The following is an 11,717-nucleotide window of genomic DNA, read 5'->3' on the forward strand; positions in this document are numbered from 1 at the left end:
TCGATGTCCCTCCCCTTCCTGCCTCCATGTCCATGTCCCTCTTCTTCTTGTCTCCATGCCTCTCCGTCCACAAGGCTCAAGTTCGCTTGCCAGATGTTATGCTGTTGTATTGGGTTTCTTTATGTTAGGTATTTGCTCTCACTGGTTTTTATATGCTCAATTATATCACGATTATGTTTTTTTTTTTGCCTTGACCTTATGTTTAGTAGCGTCATCACGTGTCCAAGAATACCAAAGATTTACAGACATAAAACCGACTGTTTAAATCAGATCACTACCCTGAAAATCAGGATAGTGTTTTATTTGTAGGTTCAACTTTGAGCATTGACTTGCTTTGAGTTCAATTACTATTATTACTACATTAATTTTTTAGTTAAAATGTGTGTGTGTATCAGTGTGTTTATGTCACATGCATGCACAAGCCCGTGGAGAGTAGAAGAGGACATTAAGTCTCCTGGAGCTGGAGTTACAGGTGGTTTTGAGCTGCCTGACCTGGATGCTAGGAACCAAACTCCCGGAAGAGCAGTGAGTGCTTCTCACACCGCCTTTCTGGCCTCACTGTTCTTCACTGACAGTTTTATGCACATGCCACCTTCTCGTTTCTTACCCACTACCTGACTTATAGCTTGCTTACCCATGTCAGCTTCTCACAATCATGTCTCTTTGTTTTGTGACCTACTGTGTTTAACCAGGGCTGTGTGACCGTGTGTGTGGGGCTCTGCACTAGAGCCTGGTGGAATCACTTTGGTATGCATACAATTAAAGTCAGTGACCCCCCCCCCTTACATAGCATCCCTCATTAATTTCCAAGGGGGGGGGAGTATCACACGTTATATTAATGTCTCTCTTGCTTGTTTTTTCTTTTGACCAGAGAAAGTTATTTACCTTAATCTGTGGGTTTAGAAGATCTACATGTGTCCTTCCTCACACCCTTCTTACAATGAATGGCTGTCCCTCCACAGGACATCTCTGCCGGTGTCGTCTTTATTCTAAATGCTTTATTCTTATGACTAAATTCTTAGTCATAATGGGAGTCTGGGTGTTTTTCACAGCTTCTGAGAACAAAGTGTGGGGGATGCTGAAGGGGGGGGTCTGGCAGCTGGATGTTCTCTCTAAGTCCTAAGCTGAATATTGCTATAGAATGTGCCATCTCCAGGGATATCTTAGCATCCTAGGACAGGACTGGTCACCTCTACTGGTGGATTGTTCTTTGAGGCCCATTTTAAAGGAGTCTCTAAGTGACCTGGTAGATTTGGGACAGGAAATGGAATCTGGTAGAGATTTGACGACAATTTGTATTTTGTCCCTTAATGGGGCTCTTGGTGTTCATTGGTTGATTGTAATAAATGTGGCTTCTTCTGGAGAGAGGGGAGGGGACCGCTTCCCTCTGGTTGTTTCGACTTCCTCTGGTCTCACCCCATTGCTTTCTTGTCTCCTGTAGGCTTGGGGACCAGTTCTACAAGGAAGCCATTGAGCACTGTCGGAGCTACAACTCTAGGTTGTGTGCAGAGAGGAGCGTGCGGCTCCCCTTCCTGGACTCCCAGACTGGGGTGGCCCAGAACAACTGCTACATCTGGATGGAGAAGAGGCACCGAGGCCCAGGTAAGTCACGGCACTCCCAGCATGCACAAGGTAACCAGGTTGGAGGAAGGAGTACTGTTGTGTCTGGGAGTCCGCACAGCTAGGCCGGGTTGGGAGTTAGCTAAGCTACACTCACAGTGAAGAAATTTAGCTGTATATACAGTTTCTCCAAGGGACCAGACAAAGATGATGCGAGGTATTTATCTCAAAGAAGTCCAAAGAAAGCAGTCTTCATTTTCCACCCGTGGGTGTTGGCTAAAGTCTGTAAATGTGTTTAGCTGTGGATGAGGCTTAGTTTTGTCATCAGAACTCTGTCCCTGAGGCTTGTCATCTGTGAAGTGTGGATAATCTCAGTATTTACTACATGGAGTTTATCAGGATTAAATGAAAATATCTATAAACAACATCCTATATGCTCTAAAATGCTGGATATTATTGTTGTCATGAACATGATTCTAATCTTCTAGGCGTCTAAGAATAGAATAAAAACCCACTGGTGTAGATTAGGGAGACAGCCAGCTCTAGGGATACACTTTTCTGTGGTCATATTTATGTTAAGATTTGTGTGTGTGTGTGTGTATGTGTGTGTGTGCATGTACATGTATGTGTAAATACCTGTTTCCATGTGTGCATAAGGTGTATGCATGTATATGTGTATATGTGTGTCCGTGCACATGTATGTGTATATATCTGTTTCTGTGTGTGTGTGTTACATGTGTGCATGCAAGTATCTTCCTTAATTAGTTGTTCTTCATCTTGTTTTTGGAGACAGGGTTTTCACTTTTACCAGGAGCTTACTGATTCGGCTTGGTGTCTGGCCAGTGAGCCCAGGGATCTGCCTGGTTTTCCCTCCCCAGCACTGGGATTAAAAGTCTGTGCATTTACATGGCTTCTAGGGATTGAACTAGGCTCCACACTTGCATGGTCAGCACGTTGCTGACCCAGCCATCTTTGTAAAGCCCCTCCTTTATTTTTGGTAGGGTCTCCCATAGCCTAGGTTGATCTAACTTTCTATGGAGCCAATGGTGACCTTGAACTCCTCCTGATCCTCTCACCTCTACCTCTCAGGGGCTGGGGTTTGTAGGCCTGTGCTGCCACTCCTGCCTCTGTATAGTAAACAAAGCTTTTCTGTTGTTTTGAAAAGTTTTATATTTATGTAAAATTCAGATAATGGCAGAGAAAAATCAGAATCCTCATGGCCAAGCTCCACAACAGGCAACTCATGGCCGACTGTCTCATCCACACCTAGCGCTTACCTTTCTCCCCGACTCTGGTTGACTTTGGAGTCGATCTGGGGCAGCACATCATTTCACGTATAAATACTCTGGACTTACAACGTCAAACCCGTTGGGTGCTGCGGGACTTGCCTGTTTTCATAGTAGTTAGGTAGTGGAGACAAGAGGATTGCAAGTTTGAGGCCAGCCTGGGATACAGGATGAGCTTTTGCCTGAAAAGACAAAGGAGAAGACCAAGCCAGCCTGGGATCACTATCCAATCAAACGGTCAACATTCCTTTCTCCTGCTACCTCTAGTACAAGCCAGGGTCCAGATAGGATTCCTGCTTTGCAACTGTGACACGGCTCTTAGAAATCTGCAGGCTTTGCTGAGACTCTTTCTCGCTTGTATGTTATTTGTTGAAGAAACTGGGTTGTTTGCACTGTAGGGTTTCCCAGAGCTCGGATTTGCTGATTGCATCCCCATGGTGTTATTGCTGTGAATTGGTAATTAGGTCTGGGGACTTATTCAGGCGCTCTCTCTCTCTCTCTCTCTCTCTCTCTCTCTCTCTCTCTCTCTCTGTCTCTGGCAAGAACAGTTGAGGTGGTAGTTTGGGCTTTCACCAGAGGGCTCATGCAGTCTGGTTATCTTCCTTCACTCACGTTACCAGCCCTTCATGATAACCATCCAAATTCTTATTCCATTAAAGAGTTGCAAAAAAAAAAAAAAGACCCTAAAACCAACCAAACAAAAAACCAATGTGGCGTTTGATTAGAGGCCATGGTTGTTTTTCATTTATTAGCCCTACAGCTTCTGTAAAGAAAAACATCGCCTCATTAAAACTTTGGTTCTTATGAGGTACAGCTGACAGGAGATAAATGACATTTCCCCTGTATTTGTTTACCAGTCTTCAGAGTAACGAGTTGGTTCCTTGGTCTTGTCCAAAGTTGATCAATGTGGTTATTTTAAGTGCTATCATGAGCTCAGACTTAAGCCCGTTTGATGCACTTTAACCCACTATAGCTGTTATTCTGATTGATGCTTACGCTGTCCCATCTTCGGCCAGAAGGGCTTTGGAAACAGCCTCAGTTCCTTCTGATGGCTTCCTTGCCCTCCTCATATTGGGACAAATCGATGTTAGCTCACCTTGTGTACTTCTTGCTTTTGTAGCTGTTCAGAAACTATCACGTATGCTTCTGGGTTTATCATGGTTTCTCTGGCCTTTCAGTCAGCATTCTATAAAGTATGATATCTTTAAGTGAAATATGCTGTTGAATTATACTATTTCCTAGACAATTCAGTTTTAAATAGTTTTTATTTAACTGTCTTTGTTCTATATCCCTTTTCTCAGACATTCAACACACATGAGTGCACACATGTACACATGCACCACACACACACGTACATACGCATGTACACAAATACATGCCTAAATACACACAACACATGTGCATATACCCCCAACCCTGGATTTAATGATATAGACACCCTTGCTTTATCCCATACAGAACTCACAATAGACACACCAGTAGTACAGTAACAGCAAGGCTACTCATAGGAAGATTACTGGACAAGGTTTAACATTTTTCTTTTTGCATTTTATATCTTTTGTCCTCATTAGGTTGTGATGTCAAGCCACTGTGCTTCAAAGTCACTTCAGATAGTCTTCTGTGTTGGTTGTGACAGTAAGTCTTCTACATAACCCTAGTGTATAGGTTTTCATTCATTCATTCATTCATTCATTCATTCAAAAAATACAACAAAATGATATAAGAAAAGGCAAAAACTATCACACTGAAGTTGAAAAGGACAAACCAACAGAAGGAAAAGAGCTCAGGAGAAGGCAGAGGAATCAGAGACCCACTCATTCACAAACACAGGACTCCCATAAAAACACCAACCTTCATATAAGTGCAGAAGTGTAGACCCGAGCAGGCCCTACGCACACTACTTCAGTCTCTGTGAGTTCACATGAACTTTGCTCACTGATTCAGAGGGCCTTAGTTTTTCTTTGTGTCTTCCATCCTCCTGGCTCCTACACCCCATCTCCTCTTCCATGGGGTTTCCTGGAGATCCTGTCACTTTATCTCAGGTAGCTAGCACTACAATCAAGACAGGAAACTATTTCCTCAGTGCAAAGATCTCTTTCATACAACTCCTTCATAGCCACACCCAACCTTTCATCTCATCAATTCCCCTCACCAAGTTCATTTGTAAGCTGGGTGTTCTACTGACCAGTTAACTCAGTTGGTTAGATGGTGGTACTAATAAAATGGCTAGGTTAAACATTTCTTCTCTACTGAAGAGCCCATCAAGGCATCAAACACAATTTCTAGTACTTGAAGAATTCTTATCTCATTTACTTAAAGATCTGTGGTAAGGGTTAGATTTCCTTCATTGGAGAACACGTTGATTTTTCCCTTCATTCCCAAGAAATACTTGTGCTAGGTATAAAATTACAAATCGGCAGTCTTTTCTGGGTCGCATTAGAAGGACTTGCCATGTCTTTAGATGGTTAGTGATGAGAAATCTGCCTGTCACATGGTGTCTCCTTTGTATGAGAAGTGTTGATTCTTTTCACTGTTGTCAAGGGTTTTCTTTGCTTTTACTTTTCAAAAGTCTAATATTGGTATGTCTTGGAATAGATTTGTTCAGATCTAGTCTATTCTTAGCTTACTTGGAGTTTTGGACCTGACGGATTTGTTTATTTTTGTTTTCTCTACAAGTTGGAGAGATTTGTTGGAAACTGTCTTCAGCCCCGTTCACTGTTCCTTTGGGATGCCAACAGCACACTTGCTAGATCTCTTGTTACAGCCCCAGAGCTGCACTGTTTGCTCCTGAGGCTCTATTTTTTGTTTAAAAATTTAAACCTTTCTTGTTATGTGTATGGGTGTTCTGCCTGAATGAATGTAAGCATAGTACCCATGTGCAGTGCTTGTAGATGCCAGAAGAGGGCATTGGATCCCCAGAATTGGAGTTAGACAGTTGTGAGCTGCCACGTGGGTGCTGGGAATCAATCCAGGTCTTCCAGAGAGCAGTGGTGTTCTTAACTGTTGAGCCATCTCTCCAGCTCCCCACCCCCACTCCCATTCTATACGTTTTTTATTTTTCAGTTCCTCAGATCGAGCAATTTCTATAATTTCTCTTTTATTTTCCTCCTCTGCATTCTCCTGATGAGCTTCATTCATGGGGAATTTTTTGCTTTGATTACAATGGTTCATCTCAATTTCCTATTTGGTTTCTCGCGTCTTTGGTGTTTTATTCTATTTCTATGTTTCTTTTATTAAAAATAGGATGTTTTCCTACAGTATATTTTGATCTTGTTTTTCCCTCCCAGGACCCCTCTGAGATCCTTCCCCACCCCTCTCTGATCTGAATCCACATCCTTTCTGTCTCTAGTTAGAAAACAAACAAGCATCTAAAAAAATAATAAAGTAAGATAAAAGAACAAATAAACTGGAATAGGAACAAACAAACAAACAAAAAACCCAAATGGAAACAAAGGAAAAGCACAAGAAACACATACAGATGCCAAGACAGACAGGTTTGTACAGGCTGGAATCCCATAAAACCTCAAAACTAGAAGCCATCCTATACACGCAAAAGACCTATAAGGTTGAAAAAGAAAGCCTTCTGGGCGGTGATAATGCACGCCTTTAATCCCAGCACTCCAGAGGCAGAGGCAGGTGCATCTCTCTCAGTTGAGGCCCATCTGGTGGTCTACAGAGTTAGTTCCAGGACAGCTAAGACTACACAGAGAAATTCTGTGTGTGTGTGTGTGTGTGTGTAATTTGATGAGATTTGACAAATGTGCACACATAAGACCATCAGCAACAATCCAAGTAATGAGCATATCCACAGCCCTCCAGAGTCCCTAAAGTCCCTTTAGCCCAGTTCATTTTTACCTTTCTACTTCTTCTCCCGTTTCCTTGGCAAACCACTGATCTCTTCCTGTACTGGAATTAACCACTATGTACTCCATCCTAGAGGTGGCGGGGTCTACGTTCTTTCACTTAGTATAATTACCTCAGCATCATCCATGTGCTAACACGCATCTGTAACAGCTTCTTCCTTTGCCAGGCAGTGTCCTGATGTATGGCTGTCACACTGTTTATGCCCATTCCCCTGCTGATGAAGGTCTGGACTTCTTTCTAGTTTCTGCTTATTATTAAGTAGGACTTTTATGAACATCTGTGTTCAAGTCTTTGCATGGACGCATGCTTTAATTCTTCTGGGGCAAATGGCTCAAACACTGAATGGCTTGAACACAAAGAAGGTGAATGTTTAACTTTTTAGGAAATTGCCAGGCAGTTTTCCAAAGTGAAGTCAAGACGATTCCCTCCTGCCATGCGGGAAGGCTCCAGTGCTCTGTCTCTCGGCTAATACTACACATTGTCAGTCAAGAAGAAATCTGGCCACTCTGGTGGATTTATAAAGTGATCCTATAGTTTTAACTCGTGTTCCCCTAATTAATGGTGTCACTGTTCATCTTTATATGTGCTTTTCTTTGCCATTGAAAATGAACTTTTCTTTCTATAGCCACATTCAACACATTCAAGAACAGATATGTTGTTCTCTTCACACCGGCAACCGTTTAATTCCCCGTACTTACTCCCCTCAAGTCCCCAGTTTAATTAGCCTCTGGCATTCTCTTTACCTGGAGAATCATTGGACCCTTCAGGCGAAGGGTCCAGTTTTCCAAGACTGGTCATTTCATGTGCCAACTGCACATCCATGCTGTCAACTGTGTTTCTGACCTCTGAATACAAATTAGGAGCTCCCATGATGCCCTTCAGATTTGGTCTTTGGCTAGAGTGGCTCACAGAGCTCCGAGAAACAGTTTCTCTATCTGGACCTGCAGCTGGTGACAGAAGAGCCACCTCAGCCACCTGCATCCTCTCGGGCTCCCCCACCACACATGTCCTCCTTGGCTCTTCTCTCTGCTCGCCTCCATTCGTTTGTCTGACACTAAAGATTTCACAGCGACATAGTTGGTGCGGACCCAGATCAGTGCGTAGCTCAACCCTCACCGGAGAAGCTTCCTCTTGCAGTAGATGACGAATCAACATAGAGACCCACAACTAGGCAGTGAGCCAAGGGACAGACTCTCCCCTCAAGGTTCAGGGATGTCTGTAGAGGAGATAGCAGGCAGACCATAAGAGCCAGAAATGGTAGCTACCTTTAAGGAGAGAGCATTTTCCAGATGTAACAGGGAAGACACGCATATGAACCCACAGAGGCTATGATAGCATGCATGAGACCTGCACAGGCTCAAGCCAGACAGGAGGGAGGGAGAGTGGGCATAAAGTCCCACCTACAGCCAAGAAGTTATTTGAAAATGATTAGATGCAGGGAGAAAGAACACCAGGCTTCTGCAACGGACTGATTAGATCTACGGGCAATACCCCAGGGCAGGCCCCACACTCAAGGGGGAGATGACGGGCACAAAGAAGACTCCATGGGTTTTCAGAGGCTTATTTCTTTTTCTTTTCCTCTTTCTTTCTTTACTCTTTTCTTTTTGAGACAGGATTTCTCTGTGTAGCCCGGGCTGTCCTTGAATCCACTCTGTAGACCAGGCTGGCCTCAAACTCAGAGCTGCACCTGCCTCTGCCTCTCGAGTGTGGGGATTAAAGGTGTGCACCTCCATTGCCTATCTTTTTCTTTTCTTCTTCTTTTCTCGAGAAAGAACAGGAAGTTGAGTGAGTAAAGAAGGTGGGGGGAGGATCTGGGAAGAATTGGGGGATGGGAAATATTATAAAGCACATTGTATAACATTCCCAAAGAATAATTAAAAATAAAAGGGAAAACAGTTATTAAAAAAATGAGCTATGTGGGAGAGGAGCCAGGGCAAGGGGCGAGGAGGGGGCTTGCCATCTCCAGTGTGACAGTCCTAGAACCTCTGAGTGTCAGCAGCGGAGTGCTCTTCATCCCTCTGGGTTTCTGTGGCCTCTTCGTTAGGTGTACATGGATAATTAGGACACTGATTGTTAGTGATCTGTTCAGATCCCAGTGCCTTTTTTTGCCATGGAGATTAGAGGTCAGAGGTCAGAGGCCGAAGGTCTGGAGGAGACTGGAAGCTCCAGCCTGATAATTGCGTGTTTGGTATCCCTGGTGACACTCCCAGTCTGAGGCTAGACAGAAGCCTCCAGTCAGTCGTGAACTTATTAGTGCACAGAAGGATCCTGAGGGAATCAGAAAAGAGGGACCAAAGATTCAGCATTGCTTACTGTATTCCAGAGATCACACGGTCAGTCTATTCATCTGCTCACTGCTAAGGTGAACACACACACACACACACACACACACACACACACACTCACACTCACAGAGAGAGAGAGAGAGAGAGAGAGAGAGAGAGAGAGAGAGAGAGAGAGCGCACAAATGTTTTTTAATCTCAACAGCCTCTTTCAACAAGCAGAAGGGTTAATTTTTTTTTTTGTGAAATCCAATTTATCACTTTGTCCTCTTATGAATTGGGCTTTTGGCAGTGTACCTGGGAAATTACTACTCAGTGGCACAGGTTTTCCCTAGAATTTATATTTTTAGATTTTATTTTGGTGCCATAATTTGTATACAGTGCAAGGTATGAACTAGTTTATTTTTGCAGCTGTTTCCTTCAGTATAATTTGTTGAAAAGACTATTCTTTCTTGAATTTTCTTTATATTTTTATTAAAGATTAGAGGTCCACACCTCTGTGGGTCTCCCTCTGGACTCTAACGTTTTGTTCCGTTGCTCTTTGTCTGTCTTTACTTGTTTATGTAGTTTCATAATACACTTTAAAATGAGGTGGTGGTAAGTTGGGTGTAGTGTTGCACACTTTATAATCCCAGGACTCAGAGGCAGATGCATACACATCTCTATGAGTCTGAGGTCAGCCTGGTCAAAGTAGCTAGTTCTGAGCCAGCCAGGGCTACATAGTGAGATCCTGTCTTTAAAAAAAAAAAAAAAAAGATGTTAAATTTCTCTAATTTTTTTTTTAATTTTATATTTTTACTATCCTGGGTCCTTTGCACTACTGTGTGGATTTTACTATCTATTCATTTCTACAAATCTATAGTTACCCTTGGGGACATGGACGGCTTTTGCTGCAGAGTTTTCTAAGCATATCTTCATACTTATTATTTATTTACTATTGGTGATTGTAGTTCGTAGAAACTTTTTGGGCAGACTGAGGAGCAATCTCTGCAGCCCCTGAGAGTTTTTAAACATGTTAGAGGATTTTTAAAAAATGTCTATTGAGATCATGTTTTTCCCCACCTATGACTAGTTAATATGGTAAGTTGTGTTGATTGGTTTTGAACGTCCCACTAACGCTGCATTCCTGGGATCAGTATTACTTGTTGTGACGTATTCTCTGGCTGTATGACTTCCTGTCACCCAGGTTTTATTTGTATTTGTTCTCTGTTTGAAGAGATACTAGTCTATAGCCATTGTGTGATGGTGTCTTGTTTGAGTACCAGTGGATGCTTCATGTAAGGAGTTGAGGAAGTTCTTTTTATTCTTTTTCAAATTTCTCTAAGACTTTATCTATAGAATTGGAATTGTTTCCCATAAATGTTTTATAGCGTTTACCAGCGAACCCATTTGGACCTGGTAATTTCTTGGGCATGTTTTTGAACTATAAATTTAATTTCATAAGCAGACACAGGGCTATTTAGGTTGTCAGTTTTGTCTTGGGTAAGCTTCGTAGTTTGTCTATTTGAATAAGCTACTTAAATTAGTTGTACATCATTGGGCTCATCGGGCCCTGCGGGATGGCTCAGCGTATCAGGGCATGTGCTGCTGAGTCAAACAAGCTAGCCTGGAGTTCTAGCCTGGAACCACAGAGTGGAAGGAAAGAAATAACTCCTGCAAGTTGTCCTCTGACCTCCATACATAAGCCATGCCACAAATATGCACACACACTGGTGTGTGCACACATGCATTATCTAGAAACAAACAACCAGAACAAGTTGCTCAGAATATTATTGGATTTTTAATACATGTAGAACTTGTAGCAGTATTTTATATTGGTAATTTTATTTTCCTTTTTACTTCTGACTAGAGGCTTTCATTGTAATTGATTTAAAAAATATAGCTTTTGGTAGAATTAACTCTCTCTTCCTTTTCCTTCTTTTCTCTCTCTCTCTTTTTTTTTTTTTTTTTACTTCACAACAATCTCATGTAACCCTGGCTGGCTTTGAACTCATTATCTAACCAAGGATAATCTTGTATTTTGGATCCTTCTGCCTTTACTTCCCAAGGGCTAGGATTATAGGCACGCTCTCCCATGCCTGGATTTATGCTTTACTGAGAGCTGAATCCAGGGTTTCATCCACACCAAGCAAGCACTCTACCAAATGAACCACATCCCTAGTGCCCCCTTACTCTCCACTTTGAAGATAGGGTTTTATTTATTCAGTAGTCGAGTCTGGCCCTGAACTCCGAAGCCTCTGGGCCTCTCCCTCCCTGTGCTGGAATTAGTGCTGGGGTTATAGGAGACCCACCACACCCATTTTTAACAAGTCCTTTGCATGTGTGTGTGTGTGTGTGTGTGTATATATATATATAAAGTTTACAAAGGTCCCCGTAGAAGGACAACTGGTAAACTACAGTGGATATATATACATTTTTACATTTTGGGATTCCTGGAAATGGGATCGGTAGGTCAAAGGGGGGATAATTTGGGGGTTTGCCAGAGATACCAACTTCTTCATGATATTGTACATCCCTGCATCCTGTCTCAGCAGTGCAGAAGACTGATTCATGCCAGAGAGATGACAGGGGATACTGAAGCAAAGGCTGTGGTTTTGGGCACACTTGTCAGGGACATTGTAGAGGTGATTCTTCTTCCAGACAGTGGTCAGACCTGCGATTTTTAAGGTTACATTGTTGCTATCTTCTTTTCCTTTTTTCCTTCCCCCTCCCTCCCTCCCTCCCT

At 42.7% G+C, this 11,717-nt stretch overlaps 1 protein-coding gene across 1 annotated transcript in view; it reads left to right on the plus strand.

Annotated features, from left to right (window-relative positions):
- The window catches only part of LOC114633593 (zinc finger protein DPF3-like), a 212,077-nt gene that overhangs the window by 116,951 nt on the left and 83,409 nt on the right, over positions 1-11,717 (plus strand). Inside the window, exon 2 of the mRNA XM_028782157.1 lies at positions 1,442-1,602. Within this exon, the coding sequence (XP_028637990.1) occupies positions 1,442-1,602 (161 nt within the window). The remainder of the gene's footprint in view (positions 1-1,441; positions 1,603-11,717) is intronic.

Source organism: Grammomys surdaster, unplaced genomic scaffold (assembly GCF_004785775.1).
Source record: "Grammomys surdaster isolate TR1022 unplaced genomic scaffold, NIH_TR_1.0 721, whole genome shotgun sequence".
NCBI classification, from domain to species: Eukaryota; Metazoa; Chordata; class Mammalia; order Rodentia; family Muridae; genus Grammomys; species Grammomys surdaster.